The sequence below is a fragment of the Callospermophilus lateralis genome, chromosome 13 (genome assembly GCF_048772815.1).
Source record: "Callospermophilus lateralis isolate mCalLat2 chromosome 13, mCalLat2.hap1, whole genome shotgun sequence".
Lineage (NCBI taxonomy): Eukaryota > Metazoa > Chordata > Mammalia > Rodentia > Sciuridae > Callospermophilus > Callospermophilus lateralis.
In genome coordinates this window covers 23,571,774-23,594,800 of record NC_135317.1, presented here as the reverse complement: position 1 = coordinate 23,594,800, position 23,027 = coordinate 23,571,774, and the positions used below count along the sequence as shown (strand labels likewise).

Below are 23,027 nucleotides of genomic sequence, written 5' to 3'. Positions count from 1 at the left end.
TGCCAAAATCTCACTAGCCATTTCCTTTATACTTTAAAACATATAAAATCAAAACACTAATAAGTATAACTAGTATCATTAATATTTTTAAATCAATATTCCTTCCCAGTAACCAGCCTCTTCAGAAAATCACCCTTAAAATTTTCAGTAATTCAGGCCGGGGTTGTGGCTTAGCGGTAGAGCACTCACTTAGCACATGCAAGGCCCTGAGTTCGATCCTCAGCACCACATATAAATAAAATAAAGGTATTGTGTCCAACTACAACTAAAAAAATAAATTTTTTTTTTTTTTTAGAAATTCAGTAATTCTTTCAAGGTATAATATTAAGTTTTAAAAAATTTCATGAATTGTAAGACTTCTCAAAAATAAATTATACACACAAAAATAGTTCTGTGAGCCACTCTAAAAGGATGCTGAAGACCATAGAACCACTGAATTTAGAACATGCAGTACTGCCACCGCAACAGCAATTACAAAATACTTACTCTGATGAAAGCAGCACTGCATAGCATAGATGGTGGCCCCGACAAAAGAACTGGGTTTGAGCCCATCTGACCACTTGCTTGCTATATGACTTCAGATCACTTTGCTTCTCTAAGTCTTAGAGACTTAGGATTAAATGAGAAAATATACCCAAAATTGTTTGTCAAATATAAAACCCTATGCAAATGTATCTATCTGCTTCCTCTATTTAACAAGGCCTATCTGATTAACTTTCTTAAAACATGGAAATATCTTTAAAATATTAAGATGACTCCACCTAATGGGACGACAGGAAGTACAGCAGCAGCCAGCCCAATTACAGCCAATTCTGTGTTGGAAATACCTTTATAAAATAGCATGCAATGTCTCAATTACTCATTATTAACAAAAAATCAAATATTTTCATTGCTTTAATGATTTTGTAAATTTTTTGTTGATTTTCAACAATTTCTCTAAACAAGTCTTATTCACCCATATAAAAGCAAAAAAAAGAAAGTTTTCTATATTGAAAAGGATACGTTTAAACTTCTCTACATTGGGAGAAAAAACAAAGCCTGATCCCTTTTAAAATAAGACTTGAAATTTTACCACCTCTGTTTAAAACCTTTCATATCAAAAATAAAACCCAATTATTATTTTTATCTGAAAGAGGCTCTATGGTCAGAATAGAAAAAAAAAAAAATAAGGAAAAGCTGTGAGGTGCCTTCCAGAGTAGACCTATCTGGGCCCTAGATGAGGTGCTCCAACTTGGCTCTCCCAGAGGAGCAGCTGCAGGCTTCCATGCATCAAACCCCTTAGATCCCAGCTATCTATCAAAATGATCTCTGGTCTCTTCAATATTTCCAGATGCTTCAGAGCTGACAAGCATAGTCTACAATTAGAATTGGAGATATTAGAGAACTGTTACGAATAGACAGAAGATATCTCATGAAAACAGAAGAATATCTATTGCCAAACTGGCCTAAAGAGGAAAAGCTTTCACAGATAAAACCATCAAAATATGGGGCCAGTCATAGGCCTGCTTGTGTGTGTAGGGTAATACAAGTCAGATAAAAAGGGTTCTGAAAATCAATAAAGAGACAGATAACCAATAACAATATTAGGCTCAATTAAGAATTCTGATGCGTGTCCAAATCCATGATACACTCCTAAATGTGACTTTTAGAAATACTGTATTTAGGGGCTGGAGTTGTGGCTCAGTGGTATAGCACTTACCTGGCATGTGTGGGGCACGGCATGTGTGAGGCACTAGGTTTGATTCTCAGCACCACAAATAAATAAAATAAAGGTTCATCAACAACAACAACAACAACAACAACAAACTCTAAAAAAAGATATACTGTTGTTATACAAAAGAGAGACTGAAAATATAGATCTGTATGCATACAGGATGAACCTTGGAACCTTTTCTGTAAAGTATGGAAGAATGGCCTCATCCCAGCTTTCCCCAGCCATCTAAACTACAACAAATGGGCCCTAGTAAGAAAAACAGGCATGTATACTAATCATCAAACTGACATGTCTCAATCATGTGCTTTAGAGTCAAAAATACAGTTAGTTTGCTCCAAGATAAGAACTAGTCTGCCTTTTTCACTGCCATACCATCAGCACACAGCAGTGCCAGACACACTATGCCCGCTATGGACTGAATGTTTAGGTCCCCACAAACTCATGTTAAAATCCTAACTCCCAACCTGATAATATTAAGAGCTGGGACCCTACAAGAGGTGCTTAGGTCTTAAGCCCTCGTGAATTGGACTGGTGTGCTTATAAAACAAACTCCACAGAGCTCCCTTGCCCCTTCAGCTATGTGAGGACACAGTGAAAAGATACTACCCACAAACCAAGAAGTGAGCCCTCGTAAGATACCAAATCTGCAAGTGCTTTGTTCTTGGATTTCCCTGTTTCCAGTATTGTGAGAATACACTTATTTTGTTTATAAGCTAGCCAGTTTATAACAGAAATTTTACTATAGCAGTCTGAATGGATTAAGAACACATGTTCAATAAATAATGAGAGCTGGTGTTGTGGCTCAGTGGTAGAATACACTTGCCTCATATGTGTGGGGCATGTGGTTCGATCTTCACCACCACATAAAATTAAATAAACAAAAGTATTTAAACAAAAGTATTGTGTCTATCTACAACTAAAAATATTTTTAAACAATAAAAATAAATAAAGAGTGAAAGATGGCCCAGAAGGACAGGTAAAAGGGGTCAAGACTTTTAAAATGGAATTTGGCAAGGGCAGACCCACAGGGAGACCTCCTTAAAGGTACACCAGACAGATAAGAGAATATCCAAAGTGTTCATTCCTAAAAGAAACTGGGGAGAAAATAGGTATATTTTTGTGAGGTCTATGCAGGTATATGTACAGGTATATTTTTATTTATGTATTACATCATAAAATACATTTTAATTCAAAACGCTTATTGAGAAGGTGATATGTTTGTAGAAATATAATAAAAGCACAAGAATAAGAGAGCTAATGGGAACGTTAGAACACAGCGTTTTGTTTTCAGAGAGTTCTGGTACATTCCACTGAACTTCTGACATGAAGCCATTGTAAAAGGAGCTAAGGTTAACAACTGGAGGAGGAGGGCACCTCAGCTGGGAGACATGGCTTCTGTGTACTAACAAATTGCCTCTATTATCCACTGGAAATGGTGCTACCCGAGTCATGACTTGCCAGGGATGTAGAGCTGGCACTTTCATCAGATTTATATATGAAAAACAGGAAAACTAAACTGCATCTCAGGTCCCTTGGAGATAAGTGCTGTCATACACTGAAGTGGGAGTTATGAGCCCTGAATCTACCTGTTCTGAAGTTAAGTCCTCTAATACCTCCTTAAAGCCTCAACCCAGAGGCCAGGTAGTCTGTTAGAAGACCACCTCCTGCAGGCAGGTGAATGCATTACTAAAATTTATGAAAATAAGAAGTATAATAACCTGTCACAATCCAAAAAACCCTATTATAATACGTGAGCACTGTGACACCCACAGTGAGGGTAACAAAACCTACCTCTACACCTGTGTCAAAACCTAGCAAGGAAACTCTTAGAATTACGTGACTACCATACCAATCTGAGTGTCTCCTAAAAGGTACATGAGTTATATTTTGATAGCATTAGTGTTCTTGCTAAATTATTTTTTAAAACCTTCACTAAAATTTCAATCATTCTTTTATTTTTATTAATATGCCTTTTAAAAAAGCATTTCAAATACAGCTTTATCAAAATAAAAATTCTCAAATGCTGACTCTTCCATATAATTTTCTTCCCTGAGTCACACAAACCTAATTTTATTCCTCCCTCCTAGACAGTGAATGTACTTAACACCTCTTTTACAGGGCTGTTATAAGCTGTTTGTGACTCTAAGAAGTGAAGTTAAAGAATGCTACATGATAAATATACACAGATAAAGGGAAACCATGTCTAAACCAGGTTTCCTGTGCATGGAAAGGGCTAGAATTGTTCATGAGGCTTTCCAAACCATGTGAGACCCCCAAAAATGCTCAAATTAGTTCTCTCCATACCAAAGGATCTGTACCCCTGTATCCCAACCAAACTTAAATTAATGTCATAACCTTCAGGTGTTAGGACCAGAAAAAGAAAAAAAAAAAAAAAAAACTGACAATGTATGAAAACCATTTTGTCAAACAACTATGCCCAGACAGGTGAGGTGGCCATGCCTGTAATAGGTGAAGACAGTAGGATAAAAAATTCAAGGCCAGCCTGGGCAAATTAGGGAAGCCCCAAGCAAGCAATTTAAGGAGACCCTATCTCAAAATAAAAAGTAAAAAAGACTGAGGGTGTAGTTCAATGAGGGTGTAGTTCAACCCTGCCCCAGGGTTAGCACCCCAGTACCAAAATAAAAACAAAACAAAATCAATTCTGCCCAGACCCAAATAAGCCCATTCTCATATTGCTTTTTATGGGATGGCCCTCTTAGAGTGACTTCTCTGACCCCTAATCTAGGGTCCCCCTTTCTAATAACCTGATATTCCTCTATTAATACCCTTAGCTTTCAGCTCCAGCTCAGTGGACCACTGGCACCTCTGCCTTCCTGGTCTTTGCTGACTTCAAGGCAGTTATTACCTGAGGTTTGGCTCTTTTCCAAATATCAAACTCTTCACTTTGATTACAGTCTATTTCATCCTAGCCTGCTCCACCCTGTATCATTCCCTAGGTATCCCTGATGGAGCAGATCAAGCTCTCGGCAGTCTCCCTTGAACTATACTCATTACTCACACTCTACTACTTGCACTAAAAGTAAGGGCCACGTTCACCAGCACTTTTCCCTCAAAGGGCTTAGCACAGCACTGCAGATAATATTTAAATACTTGCTGAACGAAAAACATGCTGTTTAATTACTCAATTATGCTTTCTTTTGCCTGGTTTCATTATTTTAATCTGCTTTATTGAAAAACAACCTACAAAACAAGTCGCAGAAAGTGAAACTGAGTATTCTGGGTTTGTGGCAGACGTCTGTTCCTCTTCTTCCTTAGCACAAACCATCTACACTTTCCAGTTCTGTGTACAACTGGAGGCATTTTAAGACTGAGTGCTAGCCAATGCAGTATGAATAAAAGCAGTGTGTGCCTTTTCCAGACCTGTCCTCTGTACTATGCCAATTAACTGGGCAGCTGATTCCTCAGGCTACCCTTACATGTTCAAGATGGAAGTGCCTCTAGCAGCCTGAGACCTTAGATTACTGCTTTAAAAAAATCTCCTCTCCACCAAAACACCTACACAGAGAGAGAGAGAGAGAAAAAAAACTTCCAACAACCCCCACCATCTAGAACCTTCTTAGATTATTATGGGATTGAGAAATAAACTTCTATTGTGAGATCATTTCATGTTTGGATATATTTGTTATTGCAGCAATGCTTACCCTAATCATTACAGGATCATAATTTCCTTTCTTTCCCTACCTTTATTCATTAGAATTCATACCAAAAAGTCCTCTTGAACTTATAGGTTACAAACCTAAATGGACAAGATGTAACTGCCCAGAATTCCTAGAGGGACTGATAATCATTAAATAACTACTCTAAGTGTGTTGGGGGGGGGATGGGGGGAGAATCAAGTTAACTTCTACAATGTCCCTTACTGGAAAAATTGCTCATAATTCCATACCTACTTATGCTAATTAGTGATAATTTAAAGTAACCTAACCTTATCATGCTAGTTTCTCCCTTTCCTTCTGATGGACATGTGTGCAAAGATGAGTAAATCAATACCTGGTCTGGTGTCTCCTATGGAGATAAAAGAGGTGCCCTGCGACATAGCCCATTATTATAATGGTAAGATTCTGGTGCTTAACAGGTCTGAGTGCAGACTGTAAAACTATGAACCAAACTTAAACACAAGTAAATGTGTGTTATCCTTATTTCCAGCACTGTAATTAAAGTACTCACTGAAGCCAAGAAGCACTTGGCAGTAATAAAACCTCCCTGTCCTTCTAAGACATTTGTAACAATTCTTGTCATAAGTATTTAATGTGTGCCTTATACAAATTATAATTTTAATATATCTTCATTGCATTGATGGTATTATTATTATATTAATAGCAATTACTTATCTAGGAAAATATTTAATATGTCTTCTACTCATAGGCTAAGAGCTCTATGTTCTAACATAAACAGCAAGGAACTTACTCATTACCAGTGCCCAATACATACTGTTTTCATAAATAACTGCTGTCTAAATGGACAACTACAAAACTATAGGGTTTCCTTTTAAAGTTGAGTTTGTCTTCCCTGGATTTTGAATCTTAAATGATCTTAAGTAACTAAGATTACTTAAGTACTACTGCAGATTATTCCTATATTCTTATTTATAGGAATAATCTATAGCTACTGCAGATTATTCCTATATTCTTATAGCTACTGCAAATTATTCCTATATTCTTATTTTATCTCCACAGGAATTCCATGATTGGGCCACAGTTATACTGGGGCTGAGAGAAGATTATCATCAAGAACTTAGGTCTTGTGGCTCTCCAGGATAGTGTGCCTCCTACTGTAATGTTCACCCTTCTGTGTCCAGAAAGCTTTAAAGCAGCTTCAAAACACTCATATTTAATTTCTATATCACTCTTTTAATCATTGTGAAATGTCCCAAAGAAATTTAATAACAAATAGATATGCAGAAAACACTATGCAAGAAAAATATCACTTCTACTGTATACTCAAATGGAAAAGCTTCAAAATATCTCCCCCTAGTTCTAAAAGAAACAAACACAGAAAGAGAACATACAGCCCTAGCTCCACTGCCTGATACATTCCTCTTGACACAAAGCCAGGTCTCTTCCAGCTACTACATCCTGCTTCTTTTAACACTCAAAGGCCCAAGTCAGTAGGCTCACTCTTCCCTGAATCATCTCACACTCTGAAATACTTCCTGCTCCCTTGAAATAGGATGGGTTGGGTTGTTCTCTGTCTACATTCCTCACAAGGAATGGAATGACAAAAGAAAGGAAAAACAAGAAGATCTCTATTTACTGTCTAAAATATATCTTTATATGTTTGAAAGTCCTTTTCTACTATCAATTTATTCTTCAACTACTTTTACGTATCTACTATGTCCCAGTTTCACTATAAACTCCATGAAGACTTTCCTTATGGTACCCTTGATGTTAAATGTTATTTCAGACATTAATTATATAAAAATGAATAAGTCAGACCATAAGGCAACTACCAAAACACAAATTACTAAACATAAAGCAATATGTTACATAAACAAGTGTTATCGTAGTAAACAGAATTAGAAAAGTTGGGAAAGGTTTTACAAAGAGTTGAGCCTTAAAGATGAATGGGATTCAGTTAGGCTGAAGAAATAATATGTGCAGGCTAGGGATGTAGCTCAACCTCACATGCACAAGGCCCTGGGTTCAATCCCCAGCACCACCAAAAAAAAAAAAAAAAAAAAATGCAAGAACACAGAGGCACAGTAAAGCACTGTTGTGACAGAAAAGGTGGGTTTTGTCAGAACAAGAGGTTCACTAATGGGAAATAAGACTGGAAAATGCATCTGGAGCCAGACTATGAAGGTCTGTTAACACCCTGCTAAAGAAACTATCCTTTATCATGGAGGCAATTCAGGGTGTCATGCTATTTTAAAGCAGGATCATTACACAATCAAATTTAGACAGACATGAAGACTGTCAGGAAAACTAGTCAGAAAGTCACTCAACCAACCAATGTGAGAGTTGGCAAAGCCTAAGAGCAACAGAAATTAAGCTGAGGACAGATGAATATCAATAAGGGTTTTTTTTAACAAGATGAAGAGAACATTAAGGGGCTGGGGATGTGTCTCAAGCGGTAGCGTGCTCGCCTGGCATGCATGCGGCCCGGGTTCGATCCTCAGCACTACATACAAACAAAGATGTTGTGTCCGCCAAAAAAAAAACTAAAAAATAAATATTAAAATTCTCTCTCTCTCTGCCTCTTTCCCTCTTTCTAAAAAAAAAAAAGAGAGAGAGAACATTAAGAAAAATGATTCATTAACCATATTAAAGAATAAAAGGAGAAATAGGTTTATGTTTTGTGTTTTCCTGTAGTGAAGGGAGATCTAAAGCTCCAGTTTCGCAAATAATTTTTTTGTTTTATTTTAAAGTATCTGTGGGCTGGGTGCAATGGCACAAGCCTATAATCCCAGTGGCTTGGGAGGCTGAGGCAGGAGAATGGCAAGTTCAAAGTCAGCCTCAAGCAACTTATTAGCAAGACCCTAAGGAACTCAGCCCTGACTCTAAATTAAATACAAAAAAAAGCGCTGGGATACTGCTCAGAGGTTAAGTGCCCCTGGGTTCAATCCCTGGTACAAAAAAAAAAAACAAAAACAGTATCTGTAGAATACAGGTTAAGCTCCAAAAGATACTTTGACTGAGACTGGTCCTCAAAAGCATGTGAACAGTCAATGAAGATAAAAGACTTGTGATGTTATGATAGCTAATTTTCCAGGAGTTAGGTAACTTCACTGCCAGAAGAGCAAAGACAGAATTCATATTCAGTTCCCAAATAAAATTCAGCCTAGAAAGGAGAGAAATGATAAGCAGAAAAAAAAAAAAAAGATAATGAAACAAACTTGAAATTAGAATTTGAAGTCTAACAGTTTGGTGTACTTACAAATCAGCAACATATCAAATCATCAGTACTCCAGTGACCACAGTTGAGTGCTATATATCCAAGCAATACTAGCACAAGAAAAAGGAAAAACAGTCAAGTAGCTAATCACAACCCCAATGACAATTACATAAGTGAGACAGTAAAGGGCATACCACCAACTCCAAGTCTGCACAAAAGAAATGGGCAACCTAATAAGAAAAAAAAAAAAAATCAGCTAGAACCCAGAAAATAACTGGGTTTAAAAGTTTACTGCATAGACCTCACAAACATACACACCCTCCAGATCAGGCTTTTGCTCCAGAAAAATCACACACTATGGCACAGATTCACATACTTCATCATCTAGTTACTCAAAGGGAGTCAAGAGACCAAAGCTAAGTTCATAAAGCAGACAGGATAGACAGAATCAAATTTGGAATACCAATTAAATAATTAATTATTGCCAGGCCAGTGGCACACACCTGTAATGCCAGCAGCTCAGAAAGCTGACATAGGAGAATCACAAGTTCAAAGGCAGACTCAGTAAAAGTGAGGTGCTAAGCAACTCAGTGAGATCCTATATCTAATAAATACAAAAAGTGCTGGGGATGTGACTCAGTGGTTGCATGTCCCTGAGTTCAATCCCCAGTATCAAAAAAAATAATTATCCTGGATTCAAATATTCCACCTTATTGTGAACCATGTGCCTCAATTTAAAAATAGGGAAACTGAGTCAGACATGACAGCACACATCAGTAGTCCCGGCTCCTCAGGAGGGTGAAGCGAGATCACTTGAGCCTTGGGCAACATGGCTAGACCCTGTTTCAAAAAAAAAAAAAGAAGAAGAAAAACAGGGAAACTGGAGACAAAAGGCAAGAGAAGGTGGGGTTATCTGTAATTAGGATAGGAGAATGGGGTGGAGAGAAGCACTAGCAGCAAAAATTTACCAGACACCTCAACTTCAAATCTGCACTGACTCTAACAGCTACAGTAAACACATCTCGTGGCATGTTTTAAAACTTTTTGCACTTAAAAGCACTGGTATATGATCATCTTGTAATCCCATCCAACTTTGGAGAAGGGATAAGCGTCAATAAACTTTGACAAACTTGACCCCGTTCTGTCTCCAGCAACCATACCATTCAGGAAATAGACCAAGTTGAATACACTTATTAGTAGGGAGGTTATTGTCATGATCACACAGTTGAGTTTTCATTTTATCTCCCACTTATTTTAGCAGTATCTGGCACTTGCACACGCAACAGTTGGTGCTATTCTTCCTTCTAGAAGACTTTATCATTCATACCTTGTTAAAATCACTAATTTCATTAGGCCTCAATTTCCCCACCTGTGAAACCAGAATGATGTTCGTGGGTTAGAAAACTAATGTCAGGTTTTTATAAATCAGAGTGCAATACCAAAACGGAAAGAGTAACTGTTCTTAAATCTAACACCTAATAGCGACCCCCTTTTTTCCCCCTAAAGAAACTGAAAACACCAGGAGGTTAAATGACTAGTTTTTCCTAAGGTCAGGTAAGGAACACATATCTAACCTAAGCTCTTCCATCACCCCTTGTACAGATGACTCAAATCTCAACGAATCCTTCCAAAGCCCAAGGCCTGCCCACATCACCTTAATCTTCTTATATCCAGGTAAGGGGGAGGGAAAGAGAAGCAACAGAGTAGCAGAAAATGACTTGCCCAAGGTCAAAACATCAGAGTAGATGAGCCAGCACGGAGGCCACGTCCCCGTACCTCCTCCACCAGCCCCAGAGAAACGACGAGCTGCCCCTTCCTGGGCCTCAGGGAGCAGCGTGGGGGCGGGGACCTGGCCCCGAGCTCACCGGGCGCCCGGGCCTCCCCCGTGCGCACATCTCCACGCCCGCACCTGTCGGGAGCCCCTACCTACCCTCCGCCAACCCCGCCCCGCGCCGCCCTCTGACTTAGGGCCCCACCCCCGAGGCTGGGACCCCCGGGCAAAGCCCCATAGGTTAAGTTTCCACCCGACGGATCCCCGCCTAGAATCCCTGCCATGTCTATGGTCTCACGCACTATGGCACTCCGGACCCGGGCCCTCGCTAATGTTGCCTCCGGGCCCGCGCCGCTGGCCGCCCAGCCCAGCGTCCCCCGCAGCAAGCTCCTCCTCCGTCCCAGACAGCAAGCTGAGACGGCCGCCGACTTCCTCCGCGAGCTCCGCCCCGCCTCAGCCCAGGGAAGCACCCGCCGCCGGAGCTGACGGACTGCCCCAAGAACCAATAGAGACTCGCAACCGGAGGAACAGGCTGACGGATGGCCCCAGTGACCAATAGATACTCACGAATGTAAAGGACGCGGCCTCAGCCAGCGAGCCACGCCCTGTCCGTGCTTCCGCTTGCGCGGAGAGGCTAGAGGAAACTTTCCCAGAGTTCCTTCGAGCTGCCTGGGTTCCCGCGGGAGCTACAGCTGTAGCGGCGGGGAGGTAGCCAAGTACCGCTGCTGATTGGGTGAGGAGTGGGCAGAGTACAGGAACACCACCCGTAGGTGTCAGAGCTCGGCAGTGGGAGGCCCAGCGCACCGCAGCCCCGCAGTCATCCCTACAGCAGACGTGAGCCAGACAGCCTGCGGGAAAAAGAGCCGAATGGGCTCGGCCTGTGAAAGCAGGTCACGGTCCGGCCCGACTTCCTCCGGAGCTACCCCTGTCTCGACAGAGTGCAGGGTCGGGGTCAGGCCGCTCGTAATTCTCTGTCGCGCTTCACGGCTAGGCGGTAGAGCACCACACCCAACACCCTGACCTTTTCGGCCTGCAATCACTTCCGTGCAAGGGGACGCTCCAGAACAACAGATGCACCCTCGTACCGAGAGCTGCTTGGGTTGTTGTTGCCAAGGGCTCCGCCTAGACTACTGCGCGCGTCTGGAACGCGCCAAGTAGAGTGGCCCACAAGCATGCTCACCGCCGACAGTCCTGTCCCCTTGAGGAGTCACCACCCTATACTGGAAATCGCCGCTCCTCCCCACATCCAGAACTAGTGGCTTGAGGGTGTTGGGGGCGGCTGCTCTCTCGTTGCCCAATCGGGTTGGGCCTCGGCACCGGCATATCGTCGCGGAGGAAGGTTATGATCAGAAAGTGGAATCTCTTGTCACTTCTCAGTTTCGCCCAGCCTACGGTAGTGGGGCCCCAGTTGAGGAGGACTGGTGCTCGGGGTTCCTCCCACTCGTCCCGGGCCAACGGTGATGGCCGGGCCCGGGGATCCGCGGCGACTCTGCAGGCTGGTGCAAGAGGGCCAGCTGCTTGCCCTGCAGGCGGAGCTTCAGGAGGCTAGTGGCTACCATGGACCGGCCGGGGACACCCTCCTCCACTGTGCAGCCCGTCACGGGCGCCTGGACATCCTAGCCTATTTGGCCGAAGCCTGGGGCATGGACATTGAGGCCGCGAACCGAGACTACAAGAGGCCTCTACACGAGGCTGCCTCCATGGGCCACCGGGACTGCGTGCGCTACCTGCTGGCCCGAGGGGCAGCTGTGGATAGCCTGAAGAAAGCCGACTGGTAGGTGGCCAGGATCCAGAAAACCATTTCGCCTTATCACTTACGGCAGAATCAGGTTTTCGGGTACTTATTAAGTCTGTCCCCTTGACAAGATAGCTTTTCTCAGCTGCTAGTTCTCATCCTAGAGACCTGCTCAGCAGCATGGTCGTCCTGCCACAACCTTCCTGCCCTCCTGGGGTTAACAGAGCAGGACAATAACTTCTCTTTGTGAGACAGTATGAAATATAATCAAACAGTGAATTATGTGCAGTGCTCCTAGCTCCAGGTATGAAGTTCTAGCACTTCCTCTAGCTAGATTACTACCCCAGTTACATTGTTTTGACGTTATTACAATCATTATAGTCAGTGATGTTACCAAGTCTAGCTTTGTATAACCACCACTGTCAAGGTACACTACCATCACATAAATAAATCCCATTTTGTTTGACATTATTTTTAGTGCTTGCTGCATCAGATTTTTTTCAACTCAAAGAACTTAAGGCTTACAACACGATGAAGTTCCTACCTTCAAGTGATTCCTGATCTGATTTAAATAAATAAAAGAGGGTTAGGGGTGTGGCTCTATGGCAGAGCAGTTTTCTAGCAGGTAGTAGGCACTGATTCCATCCCCAGCACTGCAAAACCACCACTGCTGCCGCAGGAAGAGAACCATATAGTTAACTACGTGTTCCCCACTGTAGTGAAAAAGAAGACCTAGTTATGTTTTGAGGATCATCTATGGCTTTTATTAGCTCTGTTATAATTGATTCTATCCTGGCTCATAAACAGTTTGGCCTCTCAGGTACCTCCCTGCTGTAGGTTTCCATTAATCACCATCTTTTCCCTTTTGTTATTTCTCCCAGGCTTCTCACAGCAGGCAAGTTGCCAGTCAAAACTATTTTCCAGTCCCCTGAATTCTGTAAGAAAGTTTTCCATCTGTGCCAAGGATGTGCCCTTCCCAAAGACCTGGTCCCTTACTGCTAATGTCTCAGCTGCCTTCATTTGACAGCTTATCCTGGTTGGCCTTAGGACTCCTCTGATGATGGCTTGCACAAGGAAGAATCTTGAGGTGATCCAGGACCTTGTAGAACACGGAGCCAATCCACTCCTGAAGAATAAAGATGGTTGGAACAGTTTTCATATTGCCAGTAGAGAAGGTGACCCTCTGATCCTTCAGTATCTGCTCACTGTTTGCCCGGATGCATGGAAGACAGAGAGCAAAATTAGAAGAACTCCTCTGCACACTGCAGGTACAGTCTACAGCTCTGTAGGCATGCAGGCCCACGTGTGCAGTCTGTTTCAGCCAGCACTGCCCAACATCTTGTGCAAGTCACCCACAGAGGAATGGACGATTTGAGAAAATAGAGGTCAAGGATGTGAACATTATAGTTTTGTTCTGTTTTTCCTTTCTGTTTTGGTACTGGGGATTGAACCCAGAGGCACTTTATAACGGACGTATATCCCCCCAGCCCACTTTATTTTTATTTATTTTTTTATTTTTGAGGTAAGGTCTCACTAAGTTGCTTAGGAGCCCACTAAGTTACAGAACGTGGCCTTTAACTTGCGATCCTCCTGCCTCAACCTCTCAAGTTGTTGGGATTACAGGTATGTGCCACCACTCCCCCAGATGTGGGTAAAGGTTCTAAAGCTAATATAACTTGACTAGCAAGCCCTTCTTGTGTTAATTCGCTTTACCTTGTGTATCTATCTTATGCTCCCTAGTTAGTTAGATGGTAAGTAAGGTAAGTAAGCTGGTTCTGTTTCTTACAGAGTCTTTGACCTAGGGCAGAGACCTTAGTCTGTCTTTTGGACAAGTTTCGTCATCAGCAAAATAATGATGCTAATTATGTCTATGTATCAGGGTTGTAGGGTTTAAGAGCATGATTATGTAAATCCTTTAGTATAATCCTCTACATGTAATGAGCACAGAATAACTAGCTGCTGCTATTTTTTCTTTTATCATTTCATATTGTTACTAAGACAGGTGGAAAAAAGACTGTCTTCAGATCCTTAGTAACACCATAATGTTAGGAAAAAGCAAAATTACTGTGACATAAAAGGATATTAAGGGACCAGGCACAGTGGCATACACCTCTAATCCCACTGTCTCAAGAGGCTGAGGCAGGATGATCGCAAGTTCAAGATCAGCCTCAGCTTAGTGACAACTAAGCAATTTAGCAAGACTCTGTCTTTAAAAAAAAGTAAAGGACTCAAGAGTCTAAAACAAGAAATTTGAAAGATAACCTTTAGCTTTCCAGAGAATATATTGAATTAGGATATAGACCTTTTAGTTTCTTTAAAATCAATACCTGTGACATGATAATCAAGTGTTGGTTATATACCTGTAATATGAAAACATTTTTCTTTACTTCATGTTATGGTCTAGATATGAGGTGTCCACTAGAAACTCATGTGTGAGACCAGAAAGTTCAGTGATAAAATGATTGGTTATGAGAGCCTTAACCTAATCAGTGCATTAATTCCTTAATGGGGATTAACTGTGTGGTAACTATAGGCAGATAGGTATGGTTGGAGGAGATGGGTCATTGAGTGCATGACTTTAGTGGTTTGTGTTTTGTCCCTGGTGAGTGGAATTCTGCTTCCTGATTATCATGTCCTGGACTGCATTCTGCAGTCACTCCCTTCCACTATGATGTTCTATCTTACCTCGGGCACAGAGCAATAGAGTTGACTATCTGTGGACTGAGGATGGAATCAATGCCTACTACCTGCTAGGAAAGTGCTCTACCACAGAGCCAAGTGTGAGCATCAGATAAACTAATCCTCCTCTAAAATAGTTCTTGTCAGGTCTTTTGATCACAGATGTGAAAAAGCTGACTTAAATACTGGTTTTCCTGTTGGTTTTATTTTTCTAGGACAATAACAATCAATTTAGGTGCTCCTTCCTATAAGTCATAATGATAAGAATGGAGGCAGAGGGCTGGGGATATAGCTTAGTTGGTAGAGTGCTTTCCTTTCATGCACAGGGCTCTGGGTTCAATCCCCATAAACACACACACACACACACACACACAAAAAAAAAAAAAGAATGGGGCAAAGAGGAGAGCCAGAAGGGGAAATTTATTTCTTTCTATTTATTTATTTATTTATTTATTTATTTATTTTGCAGTGCTTGGGATCAAACCCAGGGCCTCATGTATGCTAGGCAAAGGCTCTACCCCTGAGCTACATCCCCAGTCAAGAAGCATTTTATGTATGCACTAAAAAGCTCTAATTCTCAACTGTCTTCTCCCAGCAATGCATGGCTGTTTAGAAGCAGTAAAGGTGCTTCTTGAGAGGTAAGAGCAAACAGTAAATTGGAGGAAAATATTTGTTAGTTCTACATAAGAAGTTCAAGCAGATTAAGAAACAAACTAAGCTTGCAAAAAATGAACACAGGACATAGTAGATAACTCTTAGACTGTAAAACCAAAATAGCTATCAAACAGATGAGAGAAAAATCATCTATTTCTCTATTCAACAAATATACATATATTCACTTAGTGTCCAATATAAAGTATGCTCTGTATCAATAGAGGGGCTACAACAGATATAAGGCAGGTACAATTCTGCCTTCATGGAATCAGAGACTGGCAAGAAGACAGACTGACAATCTCTGTAAGTTTGATTAGCATTGCAAGAAGTTGCAGGATCCCTAAGGGAGCAAATAACAGGAAGGCTCACTTGCCTAGAAGTAGGGATCTCAGCACCCAGAAATACTGAATTTCTCACCTGAAGGAGGAATAGACATTGGCTGCCACTTGGAGGCAAGGAAACATCCAGATGGAGGTATCAGCATCTGTGGATACTCTGAGCCAGGAAAAACTGTAGGACATTTGAGAAACTGATGTGCTGAAGCCTAAACAGTAAAGGGAGCATACTTACTGTGGACCATGTTAGAAAGTTTAGATTTTGTTCAAAGCACATGAGATAATATGGAAGTGTTTGGAGTCAAGGGATAATAAGATATTAACTATTTTCAAAGATCCTCAATCCTCTGTTTACAAAATGGGGTAAGGGGTGGCAGGAAGGTGCTTTCCAAAGCACTTTCCATTTGGGAGACTGGTGCGGTGAAATGAGAAAGAAATGATAGTAGCTGGGCTGGGGAGATGATGAGGGATGAAGAAAAACATCTGGAGATGTCTAAGAAATAGACTACATAGGTTTAGGTGAAAAACAAAGGGGATGAAGGAGGGCTTGGGGACTTAGCTTAGTGCCTACTACCTGCTTGCCTAGCAGGTGCAAGGTCCTGGATCCAATCCCTAGCACCACAATAAATACATGAATGAAGGAGAAGGAGAGGCTTTAAGGATGATTTTCAGGTGTCCATGGGAAGTCTAGATGACTTTCAGGGTAGTGGTACATGTGCCACTTTCTTAGACATTGAACACCAGAGAAGTGGGTTTGGGTAAAAGATAATTTCACCTGTAGACATGTTGAGAGTATCCAAGCAAAAATTTCAAGCAGGAGGTAGAGAAACAGAAGGGCAGAGATAGAAATGTGGGACTCCTAGATATAGAAATGATAATTGAGGCCAGAGTGAAAGAGATGACCTGAGGTAGCATATCATTAGAGAAAAGCACTTAAAATGCACTTAACGCTGGGCCCTACATTGCCAGAAAGGTGGGTGAGGTGGGGGGTTGCCTAACGGGAACATACTTGGTTATCTGCAGATTATAAGTATTACTTCTATTCATTTAAGAAATGTTTTCAAGCATCTTCATGTATTAGGTTCTGAATGATAAACTGTCCTTCCTCTAGTGGAACCTGTAGGCTAATATGGAAGCAAGTATAAATGAATAATCCCACAAATAATTGTCATAGAATTACAAAGTGTAATATTCCAAAGGAAAAGTATGGGACACTAGGAGAGAACCCAAGTCTTTGGGTAGATTAGGGGGTGGTAAAGAAAGGCCTCTGGCGAAGTTCCATTCACATGAGACTCGAAGGAAGAGTTTGAGTTGACCAAGGGAGGAGTGGAGCTATAATGTTCCAGGCAGAAGGCCCAGTGGATGCTGAGGCAGGAGAGGGCTCCACAACGTGATGACCAGGAAACAGAAGGGAGCATGGCAAGCCCAGGGTTGGGGGAAGCTGGAAGCATGAGCAGGTGCCACATGCTTCTGGCCCTTGGAGTTCCTGTGAGGTTTGAGATCTTGTCTTTTATGCAGTAGGCACCAGTTGAATGGTTTAAGCAGGAGTGACTTTGTCCATTGCATTGTGGAGGGAGGACCACGGTTACTATGGAGAATGGCAGAGCAAGGCAGGTGTCAAGGTGCCAAGAACATTGGGAGGCTCTTGCCAACTGACTTAGTCTTAAGGAGTAAAAGCAGAGACAGAGGGAAGGGTACAGATTTTTTAAAGTAGTTTGACTTCAGAACTAAGAGATGTGGGTAACTGGGTACAAGAGATAAGGAGCCACAAGGATGGCAGTAGTGGAAAGGCAGTAGTAAAGATGCAGGCTTCAAACTAGAGAGGAGATGGTGCCATGGAATTGGTCAGAGAAGGCTAGGACATGAGCGTGTTTTCTGGGGAAGACCAACATGTGCTCCTGGAGGTCCAGAGCTCAGTTGAGATACTGAGATGGGGAGAAGAATGAGAACACACCAGGTCATCACAGGTTGTTGTAAAGCACATAGCATACCTGCAGGTGATCAAGTACCAACTGCCCATTGTGTTTGAAGTGGTGACTATTCTCAGCTCTGTCATTTGGGGTTTTGGCTCTAGGTGTCAGTATGAACCAGACTGCAAAGACAGCTGTGGTGTCACCCCCTTTATGGATGCAATTCAGTGTGGACACATCGACATAGCCAGACTGCTCCTCAAAAAGCATGAGGTATAAAAATGGGTTTGTTTTATTCCTGTGGTTCTTCCTACAAATTTTAGATTATAGGATGAGAATCTGAATCATTATTCAGATTCTGGGTTCAAATCCCAGCTCTGGCAAGTTCCCCTCATGGTACCCCTTGGCCTCTTTAAGCATCAATATATCATGTTCCCATCTATAATATGGGAACAAATTCCATTTATTCAGGAGGTTCCTTCAGGGATGAAATAATATCATGTACACTGAGCAGTTAGCAAGTTAAGTATTCAATAAATAGTAGGTCTTTGATAGTAATAATAGTAACAAACTGACTCTTACAGTGCTTTTGACACTATAGCATGGAACGTAGGCTTTTTTTTAAAAAAGATATACATGAGTGTAGAGTATATTTTGACACATTTTACCCACACAGAGTATAACGTATTCTAATTAAAACCCCATTCTTGTGGTCATATGGGATGTGGAGTTTCACTTGTTATGTATTCAGATATGAACAGAGGAAAGTTATGTCCTATTATCCTACTATCTTTCCTATTCCCATCCCCACTCCCTTTCCTTCATTCCTCTTTGTCTAATCCAATGAACTTCTATTATTCCCTCATCCCCCTTACTGTGTGTTAGCATCCACATATCCACATATCAGAGAGAACATTTGGCCTTTATTTTTTTGGGACTAACTTACTTCACTTAGCATGATATTTTCCAGTTCCTTCCATTTACTGGCAAATACCATAATTTCATTCTTCTTTATGGCTGAGTAATATTCCATTGTGTATATATACCACATTTTTCTTATCCATTCATCTGTTGTAGGGCACCTAGGTTGGTTTCATAACTTGGCTATTTTGAATTGAACTGCTATAAACATTGATGTGGCTGCATTTAAAATACAGATTTTAAGTCCTTTGAGTACCAAGGAGTGGGATAACTAGGTCAAATGATTGTTCCATTCTAAGTTTTCTAAGGGAACTCTGTACTGCTTTCCATACTGGTTGCATCAATTTGTAATTTTATCATCAATGTGTAAGTGAACCTTTTCCCCCACATCCTCACCAATATTCATTGCAACATTTATTGTATTCTTGATAATTGCCATTCTGATTGGAGTGAGTGAGATGGAATCTTGGTATAGTTTTAATTTACATTTTTCTAATTGCTGGAGATGTTAAACATTTTTTCATATTTTTTTTTGACCATTCATGTTTCTCCTTCTGTGAAGTACCTGTTCTATTTCTTTGTCCATTTATTGATTGGATTATTTGGGTTTGGGGTGTTGAGTTTTTTTTTACTTCTTTATACATCCTAGAGATTAATGCTCTACCTGAGATGCAGGTGGCAAAGATTTTCTCCCATTCTATGGGCTCTCTCTTCACATTCTTGTTTCCTTTGCTGTGAAGAAGGTTTTTAGTTTGATACCATCCCATTTATTGATTTCTTGATTTTACTTCATGATCTTTAGGAGTCTCACTGAGGAAGTCAGTTCCTGAGCTGATATGGTGGAGAATTGAGCCTACTTTTTCTTCTAATAGGTGAAGCTCTCTGGTCTAACAACTAGGTCTTTGATCCACTTTAAATTGAGTTTTGTGCAGGGTGAGAGATACGGTTCAATTTGATTCTGCTACATATGGATTCCAGTTTTCCCGGCACACATTTGTTGAACAGGCTATTTTTTTCTCCAATGTATATTTATGGTGCCTTTGTCTAATATGAGTCCTTTGAGAATCAGACAAAAGCTCTGTATCCTCTGCCCAGAGAAACATAGACAACTAAGTAAATAAGTACTGCCAGATGTTATCAGGTATATGGACCCAGGTTTCTCTGCTGCTTACCTTTGCTCTTCCCTCCTGTCTCCTAGGCTTGCTTTTCAGCTGAGGATAGCCTGGGGGCCCAGGCTCTGCACAGGGCAGCAGTCACTGGACAAGACGAAGCCATCCGATTCCTGGTGTCTGATCTTGGTGTTGATGTAGATACAAGAGCAACAACAACCCACCTCACAGCACTTCATTTTGCAGCTAAGGTAGGTTTGTTCTCGTGATGTTGTCTCTGCCTGTGTAGGCTTGCTTTATTCCATTTATTCCATTGGTCCTGGTTTGTTTGGCTCCATCTCTATGAAAGAAATTGCCCACCTGATTCCCAAATCCTTTATCTTTTTAAATACAAAACTGACTTTATGCCTCCCTTCCAACTTTTTTGTTTTCAGGAATAATGTTAATGTGATAAAGATTCATTGTATACAGTTTATAGCTCCCTAGTCTTACACTGGAATTCAGAAGTTAAGATCTTTAATTAAAGCAAAGTAGTTATATTTACTGCTCTCTCTCCAATGTATAAAGTACTAAAGATAAGCAAAATTTCTTCACTAGAAAGGGAGCTGTTCTAAGTGTTCTTGAGTTCTGTGTGTTACATACACATTATTCAGTGGCTGCCTGCCTTGATTTGTTTTTCTAAAAGTAGGATTTTTTTCCCCCCCTGATCAACTACACTCTCCTGTGTGGTCACCACCAAAGGAAGAAAGCTAGTTTCCTCCATAGAAAGATAGTAGCTGAATCCTTGATTTTGGTCTCTCCACATACTAACAGACTCATCAGCTAGACAAAGAATGTATAAATTAAAAATGGATGGGCATGATAGTACACACCTATAATCCCAGAGACTCTGGAGGATGAGGCAAGAGGATCACAAGTTTGAGGCCAGCCTGAGTGACTTAGGGAGACCCTGAAGCAAAGTAAAAAAGGGCTGGAGGGCTGGAAATATAACTCAGTGGTAAAGTACCCCTAGATTCAATCCCCAGTACAAAAAAAAAAAAAAAAATTTATAAATGATAATACTAGCCATAATAGAATTCTCTTTTCTAAGAGGTTATAATCTTTTTAATTTATCTCTACCCTAAAGATTATAGCAAAGCATATATTTGCTTGGGAAATTTTGAAATTGTGAATTCTATGTAAATCATAAGATTTATAATTCTTACATTTTCAGAAACCCAACTGTATTAGGTCAATAATTTAGCCTACAAACTTGATCATCTAGATCCTAATAATTAAATATTGCCAAGATACTTATTTTTTGTTTTATTAATTGAGAGTGATATACTGATTCTTTCCTTAAGTATGAAAATTTGTTTTTAGGAGTTGACTATTAAAAAGAGCCAAATATGCACTAGAGTTTGTGTGTAAAGGTTTTCTTTTGTTCTCATCACAGTGGTAATGAATTTGTTTCAACACTCAGGAAGGACATACAAGCACGATTCAGACTCTCTTGGTCTTGGGTGCTGACATCAACTCTAAAGATGAAAGAAATCGATCAGGTATTCAATGTAAACAGTCCACCTACTTTTATATTAAAAGCATTAGTTTGAGGTTTGGAGGTGGTGTGAGTATAGCTCAGTGGTAAAACATTGCCTAACATATACAGGCCCTGGGTTTGATCCCCATAACCACATAGGTAATACAAAAAAAAAAAAAAAAGACAACACACACACACACACACACACACACACTGGTTTTAATATTTTTCTTCCAGTAGCTCAGCAACTTTTCCTCAAATTAAATTTTCCTTTGTTTGCAAAATTATAAACCTATTGCTATTGTCATGACAATGATGATGACCACTGCTCATTACCACTGCCCTTTTTACTGTTATTTTAAACCACAGCAATATATGTGCCATCAAAGCACTTTGTATCTAATTCATGAGGACACCTGCTGTTGAGGTGGACAAGAGTAAGGTCTCAGAAATATATTCTCAAAGTTAATTCTCTTTTTTATTTTTGGTGCTGGGAATTGGTCCTCTATGTGCTAGGTACTTGCTGAGGTGCATGGTGGGTACCATGAGCTACATCCCCAACCTCACTCAGAGCTTTAAGTTTAAGCTTGGACTTTAGAATTAAACCCTCTAAGTAGTATCCATTGAGCCAAAGGCCATCCTGTAAGGGTTTACTGAGATCTTTATGCTTCAAAGACTTTCAGATGATAGATTCTGGCTCCAGGGCTATGCAGGCTAGCTCCTCAAGATCAGGCACAGAAGCAGTGAAGCTCTTAGACTCTCAGCACATCTAGAAGGGAATATTGGTCAACATGTTTTCTTTTTGTCATGTGGTACTTATTCATGGTGATTTTTACTTAGAAAAAGAATTCAATAAAACTTTGAGAAAAATTTCCATACCACTGAAACTGCCTTTGAATGGCACACAGGAGTGAGGATGAGGAAGATCAGTCTCCTATTTCTCATTAATTTTTTTCCATTGCTTTAGAAAAGGTTCTTTAAATCCTCTCTAACTGGTTTGTTATCTTTAAAAAATCTTTTGGCTGGGCACAGTGGCGCATGTCTGTAATACCAGCACCTTGGGAGGTTGAGGCAGGAGGATCAGGAGTTAAAAGCCAGCCTCATCAATTGCGAGGTGCTAAGCAACTCAGTGAGACCCTGTTTCTAAATAAAATTCAAAAAAGGGCTGGGATGTGGCACAGTGATTGAGTGCCTCTGAGTTCAACCCATGGTACCCTCTGCCTCCAAAAAAATATCTCTTAACCCAATCAGGTTAAAAAAAAAATACCACAAGTCCAATATAGGTAAAGTCATGAGGATGGATGAAAAAGTATAAAATACAAATCATTGAATGAACCAAAATTGTTGTTGGGTACAGTTGACTTATGAGGTCAGCAATGCTATAGGAGGTCAAGTTCTAAATCCATGTTATTTTATCTCCCCTCAGCCCTGCATCTGGCCTGTGCGGGTCAGCACTTGGTTTGTGCGGAGTTTCTCTTGCAGTCAGGGCTGAAGGATTCTGCCGACATAACGGGAACCCTGGCCCAGCAGCTCATGAAGACAGCAGGGGTCCTTCAGGGCTTTGACTACAGTGAGATGGCATAAGGATGTTTCTAAAAGGAGACAATAAAGTATGTGATAATTGATATCCTGTATCTTAACAGACTCATTGAAAGTGTTCAGTAGCTATGTTTTCTTCTCTTCCTGCCTTCCCTCGGCATGTTCCTCTCCTGCTGAAGACTTCCTGGATGGCCAGGAGTCTGCGTTCCTGACTCCATGACTGACATGTTGTGCAATCCCCAGCACAGTTACAACCTTTCCATAGTCCACATTTCTTGTTTTTCTA

At 40.9% G+C, this 23,027-nt stretch overlaps 2 protein-coding genes across 11 annotated transcripts in view; one reads left to right on the top strand and one right to left on the bottom strand.

Moving 5' to 3' along the window:
* Positions 1-10,774, bottom strand: part of Fbh1 (F-box DNA helicase 1) — a 49,668-nt gene extending 38,894 nt beyond the window's left edge. For 2 of the 5 annotated variants that reach the window (XM_076872810.1, XM_076872813.1), the window contains exons 1-3: positions 10,643-10,774; positions 1,700-1,744; positions 487-609 (exon numbers count right to left, since the gene is read on the bottom strand). In XM_076872810.1, the coding sequence (XP_076728925.1) occupies positions 487-508 (22 nt within the window). In that variant the 5' untranslated portion in view covers positions 509-609; positions 1,700-1,744; positions 10,643-10,774. The remainder of the gene's footprint in view (positions 1-486; positions 610-1,699; positions 1,745-10,642) is intronic. The other 3 variants (XM_076872812.1, XM_076872814.1, XM_076872811.1) reach the window with 2 other exon arrangements.
* A 221-nt stretch (positions 10,775-10,995) lies between these two features.
* On the top strand, positions 10,996-22,827 carry Ankrd16 (ankyrin repeat domain 16). 6 transcript variants are annotated; one of them, XM_076831823.1, is made up of 8 exons: positions 10,996-12,114; positions 13,123-13,343; positions 13,603-13,698; positions 15,350-15,392; positions 17,818-17,926; positions 19,773-19,934; positions 21,146-21,224; positions 22,629-22,827. In XM_076831823.1, exons 1-8 carry the CDS (start codon positions 11,801-11,803, stop codon positions 22,784-22,786), a joined length of 1,182 nt encoding a protein of 393 aa, XP_076687938.1. In that variant the 5' UTR covers positions 10,996-11,800; the 3' UTR covers positions 22,787-22,827. The 6 variants fall into 6 exon arrangements, with proteins under 6 accessions (XP_076687938.1, XP_076687939.1, XP_076687940.1 ...); XM_076831827.1 differs by having other exon boundaries at positions 12,027-12,114; positions 12,957-13,343; XM_076831824.1 differs by lacking the exon at positions 13,603-13,698.
* The last annotated feature ends 200 nt before the right edge of the window (positions 22,828-23,027 follow it).